The sequence below is a fragment of the Halictus rubicundus genome, chromosome 2 (genome assembly GCF_050948215.1).
Source record: "Halictus rubicundus isolate RS-2024b chromosome 2, iyHalRubi1_principal, whole genome shotgun sequence".
NCBI classification, from domain to species: domain Eukaryota; kingdom Metazoa; phylum Arthropoda; class Insecta; order Hymenoptera; family Halictidae; genus Halictus; species Halictus rubicundus.
Window position 1 is genome coordinate 23,790,175 of NC_135150.1, and position 24,798 is coordinate 23,814,972.

General features: G+C 42.8%; 2 protein-coding genes across 3 annotated transcripts in view; both read right to left on the reverse strand.

Annotated features, from left to right (window-relative positions):
• Smf (small ribonucleoprotein particle protein SmF) overlaps positions 1 to 20,946 on the reverse strand; it is a 40,092-nt gene extending 19,146 nt beyond the window's left edge. The window contains exon 1 of the mRNA XM_076806096.1: positions 20,933 to 20,946. The gene's annotated coding sequence lies outside the window, so the exon portion shown is untranslated. The remainder of the gene's footprint in view (positions 1 to 20,932) is intronic.
• The window catches only part of Pka-r2 (cAMP-dependent protein kinase type II regulatory subunit), a 36,221-nt gene continuing 12,909 nt past the window's right edge, over positions 1,487 to 24,798 (reverse strand). For both annotated transcript variants that reach the window (XM_076806083.1, XM_076806084.1), the window contains exons 3-8: positions 18,712 to 18,795; positions 15,658 to 15,764; positions 15,050 to 15,311; positions 12,795 to 12,953; positions 10,692 to 10,794; positions 1,487 to 9,778 (exon numbers count right to left, since the gene is read on the reverse strand). In XM_076806083.1, the coding sequence (XP_076662198.1) occupies positions 9,648 to 9,778; positions 10,692 to 10,794; positions 12,795 to 12,953; positions 15,050 to 15,311; positions 15,658 to 15,764; positions 18,712 to 18,795 (846 nt within the window). In that variant the 3' untranslated portion in view covers positions 1,487 to 9,647. The remainder of the gene's footprint in view (positions 9,779 to 10,691; positions 10,795 to 12,794; positions 12,954 to 15,049; positions 15,312 to 15,657; positions 15,765 to 18,711; positions 18,796 to 24,798) is intronic.

Here is a 24,798-nt window from a genome sequence, read left to right on the forward strand (position 1 = left end):
TACTTTAATAAAGAAGTATACTACAAAATTCCTCAAGCAAACATTTCTGTAGTTTCGATAATTGTGAAGGAACAGATCTGAAACGCGCCATTTTGTCTTGCTTTGTGATTTTACGCATGCAAAGATGTATGCGGCATAAAACGGTAAAAATGGCAGAAGAATTTAAGATTTACACTCTTCCGAATTTATTAATAGACCGCGGATTTTATACGTTTATGATGAAAACAAGTTGGTGCAATTTGGAACGGTAGAAGCATTAAACAGAAATTAACAACGTCAATGTATTGTTTTATCGGATTGTTGAAGTAGAAAAGAAACGGTATGGTTGCTGTTTCTTGCGATTAGGGCCAACGACTTCTATTTTGCACAAAGATCTGCAGTGTACTTCTAGGTAGACTGCGAATTTTATGTATTTGTAACAAAAATGAGTAAAAGCAACAGAGAACAGTAAAAACATCCGAGCCATTTAAAACTGTTACATTAATTTCAATTAATCCTATTAAAAAAAGGAAATCGTTTTCTAGTTTGCCCCAGCTTGTTGCAATCGAGGAAAAAGGTTTAGGAATTGATAAAAGAAATGGACTTGTATCCACCTCCGGTGTCTTCGTACTTCAAGTAATCGAACACCCGCAGTCTAATTGCTATCGATAGTATTTCCCGTTCCCGGAAGCATGAATGAAAGCAACGAAAAAGAAGGAAAGACGTCGGGCGCAAAGGCAATCGAACCAACTGCGCTCGTTTCCCGGCAATTACTGTAATTCTATGGATATCCGGTAACAGCGGCGCACAAGTTGCAATTAATCGAACAATCTCGCAAGACAAAGTCGCATGATCAATCGTAACGCGCGTGGGCCGCGCGCTAGACAGCCCGTGAAAACGGACGTCGATATTGGTGCACGCGAAGACCGGAAACGGCGTACAAGGAACGGGACGAGTTGCAGCGATGAATTATGCACGCGTCCCATAGACGCATCTCGGCTCAGGGTGGCGCGACTGCATCATTACGATTCCCGGCGTTATCATACGGTCGCATCTTTCTGTTCTCGCAGCTGCCTACGGAACGCGCGACGGTTGCCAAATGAACGTACACTGGCGACCATAAGTACAGCGACAGATGGTGCGTAACTGCAGACAGCACTGGTGTCGCTGTATTCTGCATTGCTGTGTGTTGTTCAACAATAATTCTTTTGTTGGTCTCTTCGGGGTCTACGACCAGACAGTCTCTGCTGCAGTTAGTTCATAGAGTGACTCAACAATTTCTTCGAGAATTAATTAATAATATTTTTCATTGTGAATCAACAAGTCCTCTTCAGTAATGTGATATGATCATTTTTTAAGTAGTTTCTCGAGACCATTCGTCGATGTAACCGTTGAACATTACTCACCGCGAATCAACAAGTCTTTCAAATTAATATAAACTATTCGTTGTTTGAATTCAAGTTGTTTAAGATCCTCTGATCTCTTGCAATCGATGCAGACAATTCTAATTTTGCCTAAGGATCCGTAGTCTAATCGTCATATTTTTGCGAATGCGAATAATCCTTCGTCGAGAGCTTATTAAGAAGCCGATTAAAGCCCCAAAGTTCACTGCTTATCAAGCAATCGCAACACCCTGTAGGTCCGATAGAGAGTCTAGCGGCGTCCGATTGGTTTCCAGGTCCCCCACCACGTCGCGCGGGCCACTAGCCCCGCCTACTGTCACGAGCACCTCCGTTATTGGCCTAAACGGTGCCAAATCGGATCGCGTGACGACGGAAGGAAGGCTGAGCCAACTTGTCATCTCCGCGGAGCACTTATGGACGGTAGTGTACGGCTCTCTCGAGGTACCCGAGGCCAACCATCGATCAACGATCGGTTGAGGCCTCCGGATTGGAAACTGGCTCGAATGATTTGCACGGAATGGCAGCGAACCAGTGGTGGCCAATGCTTCCGAGGCACGCGATCAACGGTGCAACTCGTCGGGTTGACCCCGGTGCAGTTCACACGGGAGCCAGAAATACAAGGTGTCCTATATTTCCGTCGAAATTCTACCGAGATACTCTACACAAATGAGGAGAAATTCTGTAAACGGTAGGCTCTTCGAACAAAAATATTCTCGTACTGTTCGTCGATCGAAATAGTGTCGTTCACGCCGCATCAAGACATATTGCGGACATCTGCTAAACTCTATTTGCGTGGATGCCAATTCTGCGTTCGCAATAGCAAACACTTTGAATCGAGAATTTGTTCGGACGTGGCGTTGTACAAACAAGCAGCATCATTTCGCGTTGTCTTGTAATTGATAGCATCTCGCCCGATTTTTGCCTTACACTTTGAACCAACAAATTAAGCAACGCGGACAGAAGGAGATCGATCAGTTTACAGGATAGAAAAATAGTAAATGGGTGAAAAGAGCCTACCAAATTTTTCCTTATTTTTGGTTATTAGATATACCGGTAAAAATTGTCGAAGAAGAAAATTCGAACACCGTCCATAATTCTGGACTCGACGGAAGCAGGATCGCGGGAACACGTAACCGGAAATCCTCCGAGGCTTCAGAAACCCGTCGAGACGCATAGTTCGACGTACGTCCGCGTTCGAGTCTCTCTCTGTGTGTGTGTGTGTGGCCATGATTACGTGGGATTCATTCTCCGCTTGGGGAAACGGAACGGTTCGGCTTGATTTCGCCGCTGATTACTTTCAATGACGATGACGCGAATCGGTACGAACCGTGCTAGGACGAAAATTCGCCGACGACCGCGCACATGCAAATCAAGTAATAAATTACTGTGGCTCGGTCGTCACACTCGTACACACACACACGCGCACAACAACAGCCGACTAAATACGTGTACATACGTACGCGCGCGCGCGCGCAACACACGCACATACCTAGACAAAAGCGCGCGCGCGCGTGCGCAGGCACGCATTCGTAATAACGAGGCACACACGCACAATCGCTCCGGGGGGATGCTTGCACACGCATAACATGCATACAGAAACACGCGCACAGACACACGCGCGCGTGTACACAGACGAATGGGCGACACGCAACACATGTAGGAGGAACCGCACACTTGGTTAGAGACACATACAGTACAACTTGAACTGGGTCAAATCTACTTAAGCGTTTACACTTAATTTATCGAATGTTGTTGGCTCACAAATAAGTACTCCGTCTAAATATATCTTTTCAATTCGGTGTGCGAGAATAGTTTTCTATTTTGTGGACAGCCTGCCGCGGGGTTTAACCTGGCCGATTGATGTGAACGTTGTATGCGTCCAAATGAGAACGGATTATTACAATAATATGGCATTTCGAAGATTTCGCGAAAAGTTCCGACGAAAATATGGCGTGTAAAGGAAATACTGGCGGACGTTGCTGCGATACAGGGATCAGCGAGACTTATGTTTGCTCTGTTCATGCGAGGACAAACCACTAGTTCGTCTCGGACCTGATTCATCTCATTACTATTCGATACAAGATCCTGCTCTTGGCAATACGTAATTGTCCACAGTAGACAGAGACATATAAGACAGACACAGAGTTTCGTAATAAACTCATTTCTATGCTGTTTCACATCAATAAATAGCATCATTGATCTGTTGTGCTGATTTGTTCTGTCTTCGTAATGTGATTTCAATTTTGCTCGACAAATGGTGTCCATCAACTATTTTTGCCGTCTTAGCAGTCCCAATAATCATAAAAGATTAGAAGATAAATATGAAATACAAAGGGAACAATAATGATCTAATTACAAAAACAGGTCAGCAGTATTCGCGTTCAAATTACTCGTCTCAAAATACGTTCTTCAAGATTGGCAACTAAAAACAGAATTCCTTAAGAAGCTCGTTATTTTATGTTAATGAAAACATCATTGATGTTTCGTATAAATTCATGATGTAATTCTTCTTCGACACACTTTTCCCTTCGAATGTTTTTTCAACATTTAAAACAACGCTTCGAAAGACCTGCGTGTTCGTCAAACATTCTCATTTGAACGCACAGAGAAGATTCGAACAACGTTCGGCCATTAAAACCAGAGACACTCTGTGTGTGTGTGTGTGTATACATATATATATATACACATATATTTATGTATATAATAGATTGTATAGATACGTCGCGTACGTATCACTCTCCTGATAGCCCGATTTCCTGTTCTCCTACACATTTAATCGAGAGACGTTCACGATCGGACCGGAAGCTGCGATCGACGATGGATCGATCGATCGATCTCGCGCGCCTCCGGGATACCTCAATTCCACGATAGTCCTTCTCTTTTTCCCGTTCTACCGGGTGGTTTTTCTTTTCTCTCCGTTTGGAAGCTGCTCGTGATGAGAGACAACACGCGTCTCTTCGCGCGCTCGCGTGTATGAAAGCAATGAAACGCTCTGCCGAAAATAATATCACAGCCTGGAGATACGGTGGAAGACTAAGAAACCGCGGCTATAGCTTCGCAGAATTCGCAAATGTTCGATGAAAAAACTATAAAGAGAGAGAGAGAGAGAGAGAGAGAGAGAGAGAGAGAGAGAGAGAGAGAGAGAAAGAAAAATGAAACATGGCACGGTCGTTGGAATTCTGACTGAACAATTCCACGCTGCGAGACTGTCCGCGAGTTCATCCGAGCTTGAAGAAGAAAATCAGCGAGAATGGATTCGTTTACGCGGCGATGACGGTGGCCTCGGAAAATGATCGACAACGCAACCTTCGTTGATCAATACCGCGAATCGTTAGCGCCCCTTCGATCGACGAGCGAGACAAACGCTGATTATGCCAGACAGACAGAAAGAACGTCAGCGAAAGTTTTGGAGTTGGTACGGTCCTTTCTGCTTTTGCATTTTTTAATAATAATGATTCTGTTAAGCTCTCTTTAATTTGCATTTCTTTAATACGTGAACACATTTGAATTCTAAACGAATATTAAAAACTTCATTTATTGAACGATTTCGCTTTAAAATCGCGTCATTAGAATCCGAAAGTGTTTTGCCGTCACAAAATCGTAAATTAAGCGACAATTACAGGGTCGAAGGTGGTTTCGTGAACGTACGGAAGCAAAATTGTTGGTAGAGTTTGACGTTGCATTTACATTTTCTCGTAAACAACCACAGCCAATTATTAAATTATTAACGTTGAACACGTGGCCTGTCTTTCAATCGATTTCAGAAAGAGCAAAAATCAGACGAAAAGTGTTTCTCGACCGAGGACAGCGGCTAAGTAATTTTGCAACGATGGCAACTATTGTACTATAGCGTTTTTCTCGCTCGTCTCGCGTCCCGTTTTCCCGGAAACCACACGCACTAGTCTCCTCCTCCTTCCCCCGTGATTGTGATATTATTTAGAAAGCTTACGGTTGTATATAATTGAGTGGTTCAGTCGCAACAGTGAATACATATGTAGTTTCTCGTAGTAATAAAAATGACGGTTCGGCGCCGCGGACAAAGGGAAACCCGGTCTCCCTAAGGGCGGCCATCCGAAGAGCTCGGTTGACTAGCATTGCGCGCCTCAGTTCTCGCGCAACGTTTTCGAATTTTCTGCCCATTTTTTTTCTGTTTTTCTTTCTTTTCGATTATATCCGTCCCACCGTCCCTCCTTCCTCGTCGCATTTATCACGATGCTAAAGACGCGTAATCGCGCGTGTATAACGTGTATCGTGGTTACACGTGTAACAAAAATAGGTTCGATAGGTTATTTTTTGGTCGAGTCTGTTACCAGGAGTCACCGATAAGACACACATGAACGTGCCGGAGACACGATCGTCCAGCCATCCTTTCTCGCAGGACATCGATTCTGACCCTTTCGTCCTATAGCTCGCTATAGTTTCACCGCGTCCCGCAGGTCGCTATAGTCGTTCAACGTCCACAGCTTCGCTGCATTCTAATGGTCGCGCAACATGAAACGCGAGAGCGATTATTAAGACTGCGGACGTTATGCATTTATAACAAAGCTGGTCGAAAGATTTTCAACTTCGTCAGTAGATTACTTTCGACCCGGCCGAATTGTTAAATAAAGGAAACCGGTTCATAAGCGATTCCTACATCTTATAACAAATATAGAATATTTTTATTTTGCTGATCAGACCGGATCGAGATCTATCTGTGCAAAATCAAAATTCTGTCGATCCTAGGAGGAACATCTGTTCGTTTAACAATTTTATTGGATTAATGAAATTGAAAATCTTGTTCCCGCTGCGCCGTAGTTCGCCCACGCATTTTTGTTGTGAATGCGGAAAATCCGCAGTCAGGCGATTCCAGTCACTCGGCGTAATCTCTCATTGCACTTTAAAGGTCATTACAGTCATCTGACGTCCAGTCAGAAGACTATAGTTACCAAATACACAGAGCGCTGATTGCGTCCTACAGTCGGCTTTAGCTGCCCCCACGCACTCGTTAACGACTCCGTTTGATTTCACCAATAAAACAGAATCATTTATTTATCTTAGCTGTTCCGTCTGATAACTGGCAACCCCCAGTCGCGACGCCAGGATCATGCTCTTTTGATTTCACCGTGCGAGAAACGCATTTGCAGCGCACAAAACGAGAACAAACTAGCTGCAACTGTAATGGAGGTAATCTTTCAAACGAGTATAACAATTATAAAATGTAGTAAACAATTGCTACGCGATTAGCAGAATGCTTCAACCCTCCCATGCCGGAGTCATTCGTGACCCGTACAATTTTATTTCGATATAAGACGAGGCTTTTTATTTCGAAATAAGAACATCTCTTTCCCCTCTTCCACATCTTCTTCATTCGAAATACGGCGAAAGCCGATCCCGAGTCATCGGCTTATGTCGAAAGAAAACTGTAGTGAAATATCGGCGTGGGTCAGAACCGACCCCGGCATAGGCCTGGAACTCGCAGGAGTCCGCGGTTTAAGCGGCACGTTCTCCAAAATTCTCAAGGAACGAAAGGGTCGTAGACTGCGGATCCCTATGCAAAATAAATACTATACTAAGCAGGAACCAAGTAGAAATGTCATTATTTCCTCAACACGTTAAGCGCGGGCTTGTAAAATAAAGTCCATACTTTTCGTTCACGTTACAAGTAACTGCAAGTTTGTCTCTAAATAGAAGTTTCCTCTCCGAGTCGCCTAAACGAAAAACTAGTGTCGGTCCCCGTGGATCGACGTAGCGCTTAACGTGTTAACGATTTTAATCGGCTCAGACCAGCACCATATTTTTCAATTCTTTTAATCGGTCCGCTGCGTTGAATGGCACTTGCTCGCTTCATTGCATAAAATTCAAGTAATGAACGCATCAAATCCGCAGTCCACAGAGATTCGCAGAGGCAAAGAGATCGAAGACACCGAACATCGGAAAGACACACGCTAATCTTCTGGCGAGAAAGTATGGCAGTAGGGATCGAGTCCGCGTAGCGAGAAATAGCTGTTTATGAATTGTTCTCATTTTTTTTTGTTCCTTTCTTTTTTCTTTTTTGGTTTTCACGATGGTACCGTAACTCAGCGAATAGCTATGAATATGGTGTGTAGTCAACGATACTATAGTTCGAAACGATCGGTATACGAAACCGTGGTGACAGAGTACTGATCCGTCGATCGAAAATACACACATATATGTACGCTTGCGTATACATATACATGTATATACGTACGCATGTTCGTGTGTATGTGTATAAGTATGGCGATGCGCGCCGCGCATCAAGCGTTTCTTTTTCTTTTTTCTTTCCTCCGCTATGTCACTTCGTAACAAACGATCGGTAGGCGATAAAAACTAATAACCATCGAGGAGAAACAATAAAAGTCTGTGACGGTTCGGCGCAGCCAGCATGTTGTGCGCGTCTATAAACAAATCGGTTGAACAAAAAACGGTTTGCCGTAATTGTGCGCTACGGAGATATCGTATACGTATCACGCGCAATACGTATGCATACGTTTTTGTTGCTGATACACGTACGATATATATATATGTATAGATTTCTCGTTTTAATACTTTCGCGTTAACTTAGCAAAGAGCAACTTCGTTAACTTAGGAACATGGGAATAGTTATTAGGAGAATCGTCCTGTGTTTGAATATAATTTACAGAGATGATCGGTGGTCTTCTACTGTGGGCATACGGACCGAAACGCGTGAACGTTATTTCGAACAAAATATATATACCCCCTCCCACCCTCCCTCCCCCCGCCCCGAGATCCATTGATTTTCCTCTTTTTTCTTTCGTTTTGTTTCGGTTGTCCTCTCGGTTAATTATTGTTATCCGTGTTTCATTTAGCATTTCTTTTGCCTCGAAAATTCTAACTTAAATGCCACGTTCATCGTAGAAAATAGTTACGGTTCTCTTCTTCTGTTTAAAAGTTATTAACATATAGATACACTAGTAATTGCTCTAGCTTGCCTGTCGTGCTCTTTGCTCCTAATGCACCATTGAATTCGCCTAACCGCAGCATCGTCGTCTACGATACGCAACCGTATCGTCGTCGTGGAAACGGACCACGGCACGATCGGATGCTTACCGGTCGAACGTTCGAAACGTGCGTATACATCTCTCCCGTACAATTAAGCTAATATTTTCACAATAAGCTATAATATATATATATATATATATATATATATGTAATAATATATTATATATCAATAAAAACTGTTCTTCTACGATGCGAAGAAAAAACATAACGTATACTGTGATCGACAGTATCGCCGCCTCGGTTCCCCCTCCGAGAATAGGAGAAATTCCGAGCGGTCTCGAAATAATTTAATTGATAGCGGGTCTTGCTGATCGTCGTCCTGAAACGTGTCTTCTAAGGTACAAAGAACGAATAGAATGGCAATGAAATTGTACATCTGTTGATCATTGTTTCCGTATTATAATCCCCGCCCCGCACCCTCAAAAACCCCACAGAACAAACGAATGGACAACAATCTCGTTCGCGAGCCATCCTCGGATGTTGCACGCGCATCGAACGATCGAGCACACGACAAGATAGGGTAATACTTGTTGATCCGATGCAGTCTTTAGAGATAGAGAGAGAGAGAGAGAGAGAGAGAGAGAGAGAGAGAGAAAGAGAGAGAGAGAGAGAGAGAGAGAGAGAGAGAGAGAGAGGAAGAGAGTGTGTGTCGTGTTCCATCGGTACCGTATGACGCGAATCGTGTCGGAAGAAAACCGTGTACGTGATCGGCTAGCCTTCCTATCGTTCTTTGCTGTCTCTGTTCGTGCATGTATACGTTTGTATGTTTATGTATGTTCAAGCTCAACTATGTATGCTCGCGTATGTTTCGCGTTTGTGCGCGGACGCGTTTGTTTCCCGTGTTCTTGCATTGTTTCCATTGTGTGTACAGTTGTTTGTTTAACATGTGTATGTGTGTATTCACGTTCTTGTTTGCGCGTATGTGTGTGTGTGTGTGTGTTATAGGTACAAACTTGGTAACTATTAAACGACGATCCTTATACTGGTACACGTCTAAGTGAACAGTCATTACGAAAGTCGACTTTTCGTTTGAGATGATTACTTGAAACACGCGGATGAGATTCATTTTTTTTTTTCAAAGTGGGTGTGGTACGAGTTTCTTTTTTTTTTTTTGTTTGTTTGCTTGCTTTCTTGTTTTATGTTTGTGCTCGTCCGACATTACTGTACCAAAGTCGTTTTCCGTTGGCCGGGAGCTGCGTTTTGGTACAGCAGTGCGACGGTAATCGCCGGCTGCCGGACAGTTCATCGGATATCGGTCACGTTGGCTTTGCTGCCAAAGATTTTTACTAGCTGATCTTCGTAATCGTCGATATTACGCTTCATGAGTTCCATGCAAGGCCCAAGTAAACGCTCGAAAGCTTCAACGTCCAAAACTGGAAAAATTCGTGCGGCTTTTAAACAACACGCGGCTCGAGCCACGCACCTCACGCACGCTATCATGCACTCTCTCCCGATCATTCCCGATCCACTGTCAAACCGGCGATACAGTAGTGCACAATCGAGGGCTCCGCTGCGTGAAGGAGCTGTGCCAGAGAATGTTGAAGAAAGAGCATTATTACAAATCTGGCGATGTCTAAAAATTTTTACGTATTACTTTTCCATTAACTAGCTTACATATAAAAATTGTGACCACAACTATTTCTACTGACAAACAAATGTTCACTAACGTCTTAACATCTCGCAAAACAAGCGCTGTGGCATAGCTCCCTCTTGCAGCGGACCCCTCAATTAAGTGTCCGCAGTCGGGACCGAATGCAGACGCGTAAGGGGGCGTTTTGCACAAATCTTTGGGAATTTTTTTCAAAGAAACTATCAAACCTTTGGCGTCGGGATTTTGCACACATGTTTATTGGTAATTGAAGTGGTTGTGTGATTTTTTTCAAATAAAAATAATCAAAACTACATGAGTTGCACATTTCTTTATAGAATATGTTTCGCAGACCGTTAAACCGTTCAAGATAGGGCGTTTGCGGGTTCTCAGGAATTTTTATCAGATAAACTGTCGAACCTTTTGCATCGAGATTTTGCACGCGTATTTATTGGTAATTGAAGCGCATGTGTGATTTTTTTCCGGTAAAAATAATCAAAATTCTGGTAAGAATTTTTAGTTCACGTATCAGATTTCGATCGGCCTGCTCGAAGCTCGGTTGGAGATCCTATTTTTTGGAATTAGGGGGGGGGGGGGATCGGCGGACACTTAAGTGTGCAAAAGAGCGGACACTTAGGTGTGCACTACTGCAGCAATCCGACGCCACCGTTCTAGAAACGTATTGAAAGTGAACTTACAGGCCAGCTTTACGTCGCCTACAGCGTAGGCCGTAGCAGCGCGAGGTTTATGTGTGACGAGCGCCAGCTCGCCTAAGTACCCACCAGCGGGAACTCTATTAATCTGTGCCGGCAAATAGAATACCAAATGACATCTATACAATTGACAGTGTAATTAGCGTGGTGGTTCTGCTAGCCAGCCACACGATACCAGCCACCGCAGCCTCGCCGTTTCGAGGTATCTGGGTCACCGATCGTGTCCCGGCCTGCGTTTCAACACACATGACGCAGAAAAATCGAATGGGATATAGCCGATACATTAGGTGTGCAAATAAATTCGGTGCCTTTTCATCCGATCGGTCGTAACTTCAGTTTAAATTATACCTCGCTTCCCGCCACTTGTAGGTGTTTCAAAGCGCCGATCTTCAGCATTAAAAACACCCTCTTGCATGCAATCGATATCTCTTCGCCTTAAAAAGTTAGGTAAAATGCATAAGATTGGATCCCTCGTGAACCGAGCGATGAAATCAGAAGACGCTTACGTTTGCTATCTCGGTTTAAAAGAAAAAGTTTCCTGCAGAAGATCATAACGTTCGATGAAGATGGGTCCTGTATGACAGACCAAAACGAAGAAAATCGTGAGCTAGCTCAGGAGAACCTTCCAGGTCCACGACAAAAAAGTTTTTCTTTAATTTTGGTGGGATTTTGGGGGCGTCATGAGCTGCTTCAAACTGGCCACACAATTACTGCAGAGCACTACCAGCAACAATTGACGAATGTACACATGGAGAAAAAACGACCCTTCACCGGTCAAGGAAGTAGGCACGTGATCCTGCAACACGACAATGCTCGGTCACATTTTGCGCAAAGGTCAAGGGACGCTCTTCATGTGTTAGGATGGGAAGTTATGCCGCATGCGCCATACTCTCCAGACATGGCCCCAACAGATAACACTGAAGTCTTGATCTAAGCCGGATGGAGAGCTGTGCGATCTTAGTCAGTTCGCCAACCCCCTCCACTGGAGGGCATGCAGTGTAAACATGCCGCGTAATCCGATACCGGGTCGGGTATGTCGGTGTGAACCACTACTAATCCAACAAGAAAACTTCTTTATTTTTCATTATTTTTTTATGGGACTTTCACCAGCTTATTTGTGGCATTCTTCTGTTTAACCCTTTGCACTCGAGTGGTGATTCTGAAGCACCGCTAGAAATTGTTGTGGCATTATTTCAAAGAAGTTACAAAAAATATTACAAAATATTTGTTACATTACGAAATTTGTATCGAATAGATTACTAAACATTTAAATATTATATGTGGTAATCGGATCAGTTTCCTATGAATGAAATGAAAATATTGTCAGACGGAAGAAAAATCTAGTTTTAGAATGAAAATAGCGCCGAGTGCAAAGGGTTAATTTTCTGATTATTTGTGGCATTTTTCTGATAAAAACACAATATAATTTGAACTGTATTTCGTTGTTTAACACTAGATTGCCGGACGAAAAAGAAGGTATCTGGTCAGTTGGTGATTCCCTCTGAAAGATTGGTATTGTATGATAATGAGGGTGATCAAATACCTACCTTCATATTTCTATTAAAAGCCAACACACGTTTTAAAAACAATTATTTAAGTTTTTCGTGATATATACAGCAATAAAATCGTAAATGAGTCAAACTGACTCGTTCCGGAAATCTAGTGTTAATTAACGGTATGTACACACATGTTTACACACGCTGTCCTTTCCTACGGTCGGTGAGGTGACAAAAAAAATGGTAGCTCTACGCAATCTATGTGGGAGCACGGACCTGAGGATCCGACTTAGGTCAAGACTTTACTGTACCATCTGTTCAGGTCCCCCTAACACAATTTGTCCGGGGAACATTACAATTCCATCGAAAAAGTGAAAAAAATTTATCTGTGACTTCATAGCCAGGGAACCGCCGTTCTTTCTCCGGAAACGCATCCATAATCTGCCAACTAGACGAGAGAAAGTACTACAAAATGATAGTGAACACTTCGAACCATAAGCTCGTGTACTTCCTTTACGAAGGAAAGCTAAATATCACTGAAAAGGGCACCGAATTTATTTTGCACACCTTAATAGGATCGTCGGCAACGTACCTCGATCTCCCGACCATGGTCGCCGAGTATGGTGATTCTCACGATACCGTCTTCAACGAAGTACATCCCGTCGGCAGTGTCGCCCTGCTTGATTATCTTGTCTCCGTCTGAATACTGTTTCGGTACTAGCGCGTCCGCCAGATTCATACGCTCGTACCGCTGCGGGAACGAAACGGTTATGTTAATGCCATAATCACGTCAAAGATTTGCGAAAGTCTACATTAACTTCGGTAAGTGGTTTGTCAATCTTCTAAGCTCGGAGTCGATTGCTATTGTTAATCACATGGCTTAGTGGCGCTCAATGTATCACACATTCTTGATACGTATCTTAAAACCTGCCGCTACCGACGTTACAATCCCATGCGGCATCTCAAACCTTTGCAATTTCTAATATTCGAATTTAGGGACTCATTCGCAATTTTTAATACTCGAGTTTAGGGACTCATTCGCAATTTCTAATACTCGAGTTTAAGGACTCATTTGCAATTTCTAATATTCGAATTTAGGGACTCATTCGCAATTTTTAATACTCGAGTTTAGGGACTCATTCGCAATGTTTAATACTCGAATTTAAGGACCCATTTGCAATTTCTAATACTCGAATTTAGGGACTCATTCGCAATTTTTAATACTCGAATTTAGGGACTCATTCGCAATGTTTAATACTCGAATTTAAGGACCCACTTGCAATTTCTAATATTCGAATTTAGGGACTCATTCGCAATTTCTAATACTCGAGTTTCAATACCATTTGAAACTTTTTATCCTCAAATTTGAAAGCTCTTGTCGTGTTATCGAGGATCGCTCAATCTTCAAGTTCCATTTTATTGGCAGCTCTTAATCTCGAAGCTTAACGGCTCTTAACACATTACACATTTTTGTTTTTCTTTTGTCATCCAAAATCCATAATTGAAGCTAAAAATTTTCACGATTGCGCTCCGCACCATCTAAACTACCAGTGATTTGAAACTCCATTGTAGATCTACTCGAGTTAGGCAGCCCGCGTAACAATGGCGTCCCCGCAACACGGTTCCGCTCTAACGTGATTAGAGAACTGGGGAGACTCTGGGTTCAACACGTTCGCTGCCGTCATTTGTTTCGACAACATCGTTATAACATTCTGCAAATGCAACGTACCTTCTTCTTTCAAGATTAAATTCGTCAGAAACTAACGACGGTAGAGAAACTCGTTTTTTAGGGTTGCATTCAGTTCACAAAAATCTACAAGAGTACTCTGGACATAATAGATGCGACCTCGTCGTAGAAAATTGTTTCTTAGGATTGCATTTCTGACTGTTCACCCTAATAGATGTAGCCTTTTCTTTCAAGATTAAATTCGTCAGAAACCGACGACGATAGAAGAACTCGATTTTCAGGGTTGCAATCAGTTTACAAAAATCTACAAGAGTACTCTGAACATAATAGATGCGACCTCGTCCCTCAAGATTAAGTCCGTCGGAAGCCGAGGGCGACGTAGAAAATTGTTTCTCGGGATCGCGTTCATTGCGCAAAAATCTAGAAGAGTCACCAACTCAGCCTAACAGTCGCGTATCCTCTCCTTTCAAGATTAGATTTCTCAGAAACCAAGGGCGCCGGAGAAAATCGATTTCAGGTTCGCACCCTCCGCATAGAAGTCTAGAAGAGCCATCTATAGAGCCTGATAGATGCTGTATAGCGTTATCGACACCCATTACAAAAGCAAAATAGCGTAATTTTCTCGCGCTACTTTCACCTTCCCCGCCTACAATCTAAGAAACGCCGGGCAATATACCGCCATCGGAGCGCGGGCCAATCGAAAATAATGAAGTCAAAGCAAACATCGGTCGTTCAATCCTCAAAGGCAAGGGCGAAATCCTAGTTACGTAACTCAGGCCTGGCAGGGCGGAGTCAGCACGAATCCAACAAAGAGGCAATCGAAGACACGCTCCTCTGACCGGATCCACTTTCGTCACCGATAAGCATTAAATTCGCCCTTAAGGGACGCCTAATTTGCCAATTTCTGCGACGACCCTCCGGGCTCGCATGACTGTCGAAAGGGCGGCTAGGTAAAGTTCCAGGTGGTCGGCAAAGCTACAGTCGAACCCGACGTTTTCGAAGCTAGATCGTCCGCGACCCCACCTTCGCCAATTGTCTCTAACTCGCTCGGACCCGTGCAAGTGGCCCGGTTGAACGATTAGCTTCCCATCGCGCGAGACCAGTGTTTCCCCCGATTATACTGAGTACATAATACCTTCCTGCCATTCTGTGTCACTTGCCTCGAGCGATTTCAGCATCGGGACCTTGTTGATCAGGTCCTCGTACATCTTGCGCTTCTTGTACGCGGACTTGAGCAGGATACGCCGGAACGTCTGCCTGTCCATGGCCCACAACGTGCCGTTCGTGATCGCCTTGATGGTCGCTGCCCTCGGCATCTTGTATAGCAACGCAAGCTCGCCGAAAGCTCCGCCATTATTGTACGTGTGGATCATGGCGTCGGTGTTGGTATGCGGGTCCTTCACGTACACCTCGTACTGACCCCTGGAAAACGTTCGGTCTGTTCTCAAAATCGTTCAGCAAGTTGCACCTTTCTGGGGAGCTTCAATTGATTACCAGTAGGCTACCAGAAACAAATTTCAATTCGTGGAAGACGAATAAAGAAAAATAAATTAATACATTTTTCGCAGGCAGATAAAGCGTTATTGAAATTTCTGAAAACCTGAGGCGAAGGGCTTTCACATGTCCCGATACATTAGAATATACAAGTATCGCCTACTGGTTATCGGAATCGGTGAACCTATTGGACAACGCAATCGGCCTCACGGTTCGCCGAATTCCTATACGAGGAAAAAGCGGCCGAGGAGGAAGACGAAGCTGAAAGATTTACCTCTCGATGACGTAAAAATTGTCTCCGTCATCTCCTTGCCGGATAATGAATTCCCCAGGCTGCACGATTTTCTCGAACATCGCGTCCAGCACGTCGGCCATTTGTTCCTGGGAAAAGAATTCATGGGATGCGTGTGTATGCGTGCCGCGAATACCATTCGCCCCGCTGCTCTGTCTGCTCTTTTCTAACGTCTACGTCTCCACAAGGACACGCCTTGACGATCGGCGCCGAGGTTCTAGCGAAATTTAAAGCCTGTCTCCGCGAGAAGCAACAACGCGCCTGCTGGCTTTCTGGCTCTTAGGAGTATCCTTAACACACTTCGACGACCGAGGGAATTACGTATTCCGAGGAGCACCGGCTGGCGCCTGTGGACACTCGATTTTATGCCTAACAATGCCATTGTTCTTCGGACTCTTCCTTTGAGATCGATAATTGCCAGTTGGAGAGCTCGAGTTGCTCGATTTTCGGTTTTTCATCGTTTACACTTTGCGGTCAGACGTGCGCTATTGTTCGCAAGCCATAGATCGCTGGAATTGAGTCAGGAGTTGAAGAATTTGAGACTCGAGATTTTTTAAGAGCTTCCGGTTGCATTTAATTAGCTTTGAGGATACTTTTCTTGTGGGAGGACAGTTTTTCTGATCTTAAACTTTGCTTTTAAAACGAACACTCTTGTTCGCAAGCCATAGATCGCTGGAATCGAGTGAGAAGTTGAAGAATTTGAAACTGAGAAGCTTGAACAGCTTCCGGTTGTAATTAGCTTTGAAGATACTTTTCTCGCGGAAGAACAATTTTTCTCGTTTTAGACTTTGCATTCAGCTATAGGACGTGCAATCAACTCTTGTTAATAAATTATAGATCGTCTGAATCGAATGAAAAGTTCACCATTTCTATCTGATCTTATCATTTCAATAGGAGAAGCTTGTAAAAGCTCGTGGTTACATTTTAATCATCGAAGTTACTCTCCAAAGTTTTGAGGATACTCGAGAAGCGAATATCTTGCACAGATAATTCCCCTATTTTCTTAGTATAGAACTTTTATTTATAAGCTACTAGTATCTCGTCATTAAGGTAGCAAATTATAATAAACTACAACATCAAGTCGGTAATGTTACGAGTTCGCGTTTCATTGTGCAGCAGGATATTCTAAAGAAATTATGGCAGAGCCACGAGTTTGCAAAGCAACCATGCTGGGTAGTTTTATTTTTATGTAAGACGGTGGCTCTAAATATATTGGGCTGTAAAACGAGTCGCGCAGATCAATTGCAACCCCTAGTATGTAACCTCATGTGAATAAGATAGAACTATAGTGACAGTGATCAGTTAAAAAGAATTGGACAAGACTCATCTGAAGCGGGTTGATTAATAAGCTTGTTCTTAAAAATGAATTCCCTTAATAATTGAAGCTACCGAATGACGGCAAAAATTGTGACCGAAAAAATTGATAGAACTTTGGAAAATGAATGTATCATTAAAGCAACGATCAAACCGATCCAAAACAGTACACAAGAGTTCAAAACAGACTTCCGGTTCCTCCGGATGGAATCAGTTTCGGACAACTAATGTCCAAGAGTGTGCGCTGACCAGCCGCATGTTTGTTAAAATTAAAGACGTCCCATCCCCGTCGGTTGAAAAACTGGGCCACATCCATCCCGTTCCCGGCGAAAGGGTTAGATTGCGTTTCTAATTGCGATCGCGCGAATTCTGGAACGGCGGAACAGAATTTCAGATTAAACCAGTATAAATAGCGTGCGAACCCGCGGACGCTCCGATCTTGAACGGTTTAATGTTCTTCAAAATATATGTAACTCGTGCAATTCCGATTATTTATGCTTCTAAAAAATCACACATGTACTTCAAACGTCAGTAAATATGTGCGCAAAATCCCAAGGCAAAAGATTTTTTGGTTCTCCCGAAAAAAATTCCCAAAACTTGGCATTGGAAACCGGAATATCCCCTTAGAACGTGCTCTATGAAAACATATATAAACCATCCAATTTTTACCGTTTTCACTTTTAAAAAATCACGAATGCACCTCGAATACCCATGAATGTGTGTGCAAAATCTTGATGCGAAAGGTGCAATAGTATTACAGAAAAAAATTCCCCAACATTAGCACTCAAAGCCAGAGTATCCGAAAATGTTCCATAAAAATATATATATATAACTGATGCAATTTTTATTATTTCGAGTTAAAAAAAATTACGAATGCACCTCGAATACCCATGAATGTGTATGCAAAATCTTGATGCGAAAGGTGCAATAGTATTACAGAAAAAAATTCGCCAAAATTAGCACTCAAAGCCAGAGTATCCCCTTGAAAATGTTCCGTAAAAATATATATATATCTGATGCAATTTTTATTATTTCGAGTTCAAAAAAATCACGAATGCACCTCGAATACCCATGAATGTGTGTGCAAACTCCCAACGTAGAAGGTTCAACAGTTTTTTCGGAAGGAATTCCTAAAGTTCGCGCAAAAACTCGAAAATAAGAGTACTCCGTAAATAAACGAAAGAACCGCGATCTCGTTGATTTCCGATCAGATGTTCGCGAGGAGCCGTTAGCTTTAAAACGGTTAAAATAGTATAAATAGCGTGCGAACCCGCGAACGACCGATCTTGAACGGTTTAAGAATAAACCGGCGGTTCCGTCAGGCTCCTCGGCCGAGGCCGGGTGGCAGCGAATTGCTTCGTTAATTGATCGGCTAATCGAATAATATCCATGCTCTACGGGGAAAATTGAAGCTTTCAGGGGGTTGGCGGTCGTTGCGTTGCGACACAGTGCACGTTCGGAAGTAACGTAAGTGAAGAGATGCGAGAGTGGAGGCCCCGGTGCCGATCATTAGACGTTTATATTTGTATCAGCGCGGCTCTTGGTTTCCCTCGGATAAGCTTCCCTCCGATTCAGAATCCCAGTTGAGCAGATTACACGTACTCATTGGCATTTCCACGAGTTGGCGCGAACTCTCGCCGACTATCCGTATTCCCGTTTCAATTACGAGCAGCGCCGACGCGCAGCGAGGACTATGTCGGCTTGTACTATGTTTAAACTTACGCCGTCTAGGGCCCGAAACAGAAAAATATTCTTGACGCTGTCGCTGAGCCTCTGCCGCTGCTCGTCGCTCTTCGGGTACACGATCTGCAACAGAAACAACGATATATTAACAAATGGCTCAACTGCCGATCTTTGTGGAAAATCAAAATTTATCTCTTCCTCTGATCATTTTAACAAGTTGATAGTACACTGACACTGGTGACGAATCCAACGAAAGGCTTCGGGCTTTAAAATTAGCCCAAATTTAATATTGTACAAATTTTAAATTGTTCAAATATCTTTTAAATCCACTGTATTTCTTGCGGACAAGAAACAAGTGATGGAGAATAAAAAATTGTTCTGTACGATGGACCAGTGGTCAGATAAATTATTAAAAAATGACGAGACTGGCCCCTTAACACACATCTTGGCCGTCCGTTCGAGAAACATCTCTCGGCCGAACGACAGATTCCGAAGATCGTTTTATTTCTGGCCGGGAAACGCGAAAGCAATTGACGGTCTAATTGCGATCGATCCCTCGGCCGCGTCCGCAGCTATTTAATATGCACCGTGTAATTCGCAATTTGCGGATCAACCGGCCGGCCGAAATGACGCGAGTCGCCGGCGATCATCGGATATACGGCGGCGTCTAAATAGGGGAATAGTTGCTCCTAAATCCGACTATGTTGTCACCAGTCTCGTTTTATTCGGGTAATGCGCCAGGAAGAGCATTCGTCCGTTTCCTAGATCGAAAATTTGCAAATTCTCACCGTTCACGCGTCACGTTCACTCACGAATAACTAACGTTAGTCGTGGCGATAAGATAGCACTTGTCGATCGAAACTGAAGCTCGTCTTACTGGACACTGTCATTAAATTTTTCAACGATCCAAAAGAAATGGCTTTACTACTCTGTACTTGAAAAAAAAAACTTAACAATTTTCTGCTGAATAATATCCTCAAAGAGATTGTACTTCGCGAATGAAATTGCTATTGCTCCTGAACAATTTGCTAAAAAGTTCTCAATCATTCATGCCCGATTTTTTTAGAAGAGTGTTAAGTAGACGAAAACAGTAGACGAATTAATCACTGAGGAAATTTTGTAAAGCTGAATATAATGCATTGACATTCTTAAATTATTTTATTCTCTCCACTGTTTTAAATTGTTTTCGTTTTTTCCCGCAAATGCATAAAAAAACGCGGTCTACTAATCCCCATTTTGTTGCCGATGTTTTTTTTTTTGGTTCGTTCATTTCCAATGCAAGAATCTACGAACTCGTTTAGTCTCTTCTTTAATTCGTTATCATCGCACAGATTGAACGCTGAAGGGCAAATTCATTCCTGAAAATGGTGTTAAATATTGAGTAGTATGAAAAGCAAACGAGGTTCGCGGGAGGTGTTCAATTAATATGTATTGATATTCAGTCCGCCCCCTTTATCAACCGCGCAACAATTCAATGAATAATGCTGCACGCACAGCCAGCCACATTGCAATATTACTTACTGTAATGCAAATGTGTTTGCATCATTGTGCTCATGTTTTCCGCGTTAATACGAGTCAGACGGTACTGGTCGCGAGAGTTTTTTCCGTTTATGCGAGCCTGTCGTCCGATTGATTGAATTTATTAGGCTCTCGTGCCTCTCTTTCCCCTTTCTTGATTATCTTTGTACATTTTAATTAGCAACGGCTACGTAATTGGGTATAGCTTTATCGTTTCGCTCTCGTGACACGAAATAATAAGATAGAATAATAACAGTAATACCTGCTCTGCGGATCTCCATGCGATTTCCCATTTTTAGCGGTCACTTTGCAGGAACAAGGACTATTATCGACCAGGAAGTTTATTGTGGACAAAGTATAAGGAAAATCGAAGACTTTGGAACAGAAACATGGCGAGTTCAGATTTTCGAAGTTGTATGACTATTGGACCAAGTAACAATGTGTAAAAGTATGTCAAACTTCCACAATATTACTGAAAAGTGAACTTGCTCGGTTTTTGTCATTTTACAAAAACATGATAAAAATTGTTGTCAACGTTAATTTGATTAATTTTGGGTAATTATGCTGTCCAACACTAATTTCCCGTTGTGACGGACAGTCGATTATTCTTGGAGATTTTGAGGCTGCTTTAACAATTTTTTCTGCTTCAACCGTAAAAACTATGTGAAGAATTTTTGCCTAATTCTATAGACTCCCCCAAACAGAACGATATATATTTTCATATCATTATACAGACAGAAACATGTTTAAACAATATTTAAAGAGTGCAAGACGCCCCTAAAACACGAATTTAAAATTGGCAATGTAACGTTACTTCAAACACAGTTCAAACATATTTAAACCACTATTACGTTGTTTTAAAAAAATACGGTTATATTCGTTGGAGTCTGCAGAATCATTCCACGTAAGTATCATCCACATACTTCACACGATTAAACCACAAAAAATTCCTAAAAGTTGGGAGACGACAGCACGTTGAAAAATCGCCTTCTCATCATAGGATCGCAGAAAAACGTTAACAATTATCGGGCAGCGTAATCAATGCTGTCTTCTTACATTTTACAAACTCGCGGACGCGCAAATGTGTAAATAGCAATAACAGTACAGCGGTTCGATTAGCAACGGGAGCCTTGAACAATGCAAATATAACAAATAGCGGGGCGAAAGGGGAGCAATAAAATGCGCGAGCAACAGCCGGCTGGGATAATGCGTGAAACATCGATGACTGTCGACGAGGAACGACGACAAGAGCAGCCGGGCTATGACGACAAAGCTGAAACGCGCGGCAGTAAAACGTTCTACGACAAATACAGGAAACGAGTCGCGCGACTCGAGTAATTAAGGGATTTGTATTCTGGTTCTCGAGGCCGTTTGAATTTTTAGGAATTTTTTTCCGAAAATCTGTCGCACCTTCCGCATCGGGATTTTCCACACATATTTACTGACATTTGAAGTACACGTGTGATTTTTGTCAAGTGAAAATAAGAAAAATTGCACGAGTTATATATTTCTTTATAGAATACGTTTCGAAGAACACGTGCGTAATGCAGGGGTTAATCTGGTTCTCGAGACCGTTTGAACTTTCAGGAATTTTTTTCAGAAAAACTATTGAACCCTTCGCAACGGGATTTTCCACACATATCTATTGATATTTCAAGTACACGTGTGAATTTTTTAAAGTAAAAATAATGAAAACTACACGAGTTAACTATTTTTTTACTAGAGTAAGTTTTGAAGAACGTGGGACGACGGTCGCTGTGATTCCGGTTTTTCCACCGATTGAAAACAAAAAAAAAAGGAACTTGTTTATTAATCAGTATAAATGTAATTATGTTCCAAACCAGAAGAAATGGAGAATCTAGACTATTTACAAAATGGTGGCATTTTGAAGTCGAAATACCGATTGTTGGTTATTTTTCGGCCTTCGGAACGATAAAAAAATAAGAAAAAACAGTTTTTGTTTGATCGATCACAGCATATGCGCTGGAGATTCTCTAGAAATTTCAAGTCGGTTGGCCAACTGGAGTTTGAGGGACAAAGCGTCGCAAGAAAAGTGTTCTCGAGGAAAACGCGTTTAAACATTCAACTACAATTGAATTCTTGGAACGCCGTGTAACTACGTCGATTTTACGAATTAGGGCAAATCCTTTTGCACGTATATTCCACCGTGTACTCGTACTTAATTAAAATTGCAAAGAGTCGATTTTTCAAAATGGATGAACCAGAACACCTCCTTAACGAGACGAAGACTGCACGGCCGCAATATTCCCAGGGAATTGCGATGATCGGCCACGGTACGCGTCGATATTATAAATTAATTGCGGCAACGATCGATCGGTTAGGCGTGAACACGTCTCCCCGTTATATAAAAAGAAAGGGTTCCCGATTAGGCGCGCGTGAGTAGGTCGCGCAGCGGGGTAAGTTTGCAAAAAAAAAGGAGGAAAAAATAAAGGGAGAAAAATAAAAGCGAAACAAAGAACGAAGAAAAGCGAAACACTCTTCTCCGACTTCTTGCCCTCTCTCTTCTCTCCCCCCCCCCCCCCCCTCGAGTCGCGTCATATAAAAAGGGAAACAGTAAATTGGAATAATCCAGGGCCGCGATCCGAGAGCGTAATTCGAAATTAACCTTTCAAGGGCGCAATCTCTACTCAGCCGCATATTGAAGTGGAAAAACGAGACGGAAAATTGCGGAAAATTGCTTCTTCGAGGAGTTCGCGAAAGATCGCCGACGATCGGGGACCGGCGGCAACGGGTCCGTCCGCTAAGAATCTATTTTTTCGAAGAAACTCGTCTAACTGCGTACATCGTATTCTCCTCCTACTTTTTGCAATTATGTAGAACATTTTCATTTTGCATAAAGGTCCGCAGTCTACTGTCGTGAGCAATGAAGTAAGACGATTCTTATTTACAGTGACTGGCGATAAATGTTCGCGCACGCTGCAACTCTTAATTACTATAGAGACCGTCTGTGAAACTGCTCACGATCTCCATTCGCCTGTATTTCAATTTTTATTATGCATTGAGCATCACAGAATTTTTAATTTTCCGATATATACTTGTTCCGCAAATTCGTTTGAGACTTTTTACTATTGACAATAAAAAGAGCAAGAATACGTTTGGTCGAAAGCGACTTTCGGAGTGCGCAAGGAAATAAATGGATTAATCCATCGAATGCATCTCTACGTTAAAAAATTTGTAACGGTACCCACGGTGTTGATAGTAAAAAGTCGTTACGAAAAATTTTAGTCGTTTCGCGACGAGTTTTCGAAACGGGAATCTTCGAAAATTTTGCGGTGCCGTTAAAAGAACCGTGACCGAGGGTCGAGAAGATGAAAAATAGTCTGGCTAAAAGGCGCGCCGCCGGCTCCCCCGATGGGGACTATGCGAGCTCATGGGTGACTGGCCACTTTATTAATTGGCGTATACTCAAAATCCCCGGGGTCGTTGGAAAATGGTTTAATCGATGGGTCGAGCGGCGGCTGGCCGAGTACGATTCGATCTACAGATGTTTCACGTCGAGATCCGCTTTTTTTAGAGATGCCGGCCGGCAGGTATATCAAACAAATCCGAGGCCGCGTCACGTTCTCTGACCTTTCTGTTTGACTCCGCCCCCCCCCTCAGGTTTTCCGGTTAATCGGATCGGTTTTCGAGTATGAACTCGGCAAACCGTGAATTATGGCGGATCAAATTAACGTGATCGAGATTTCGCCGGGATGAACGAAAACGCAACGCGGGCTCCGCGCGATCGCGAACGCACCGTGACATAATATTACGCAAGGGACGCTGGTCCTTTGACGCTAGAACGGGACACGTCGAAATGACGGATTCCGAGTTTCATAACCCTTTGCCCTACAATCTCGAGTCGGACTCGACCGATGAAGGTCTTCGTTATTAATTTCCTTTAAATTCTATTTTGTCGGGGAACATATAGGCATACAATGGATATAAATTTTCTCGTATTTTTAGGAAATGACGAACTACCAAAAAATTCTAGTCACTGAAACCGTCAAATAAATTGTAGCGCGAAGGGTTAAGGGCGGCTCCTCGTGTACCGATAGTGAAAACAAGTGATTTTTAAGAATTTTTTTTTAGAATAACTATTGAATATATGGGACTAGGCCCTTCTGGGATTTAAACAGATAGTCTTCTTATTTATTGTATGATATACGAGACTTCTTCACAGCTTCGGCAGTGTAAGCATCGTGGGCGTGTAACGTAGCGTCTGTGCAAAGTGGCGACATTTTCCAGGAGCATGCAATTTCAACCTCAGAAAATTTGATCGTTATTGCTTCAGTGTAGACACAGCTTTTGAACGATGGGGCAATAAGTGCGGCAGATATACCGGGTGTTTCCGAAAATGGCACAAGCGATGGAGATGCACAAGCGGATGGTGATTCCATATGCAAGAACAAGTGGAAAAGAAGGAATAACATTTCTCCGTTTGTCGCCTCATTTTCGAGAAAATCGAGTTTGAAAATTAGTCGGCTGGTTCGCGTGTTTTATATGCAGGAAGTAGAATTGGTTGGCCATCATCCGACCGCGTCAGACGATTCCTATCTAATAGCCCGCGTACTTGTTGCATGTTTAAACTCAATTTACTCGAAAACG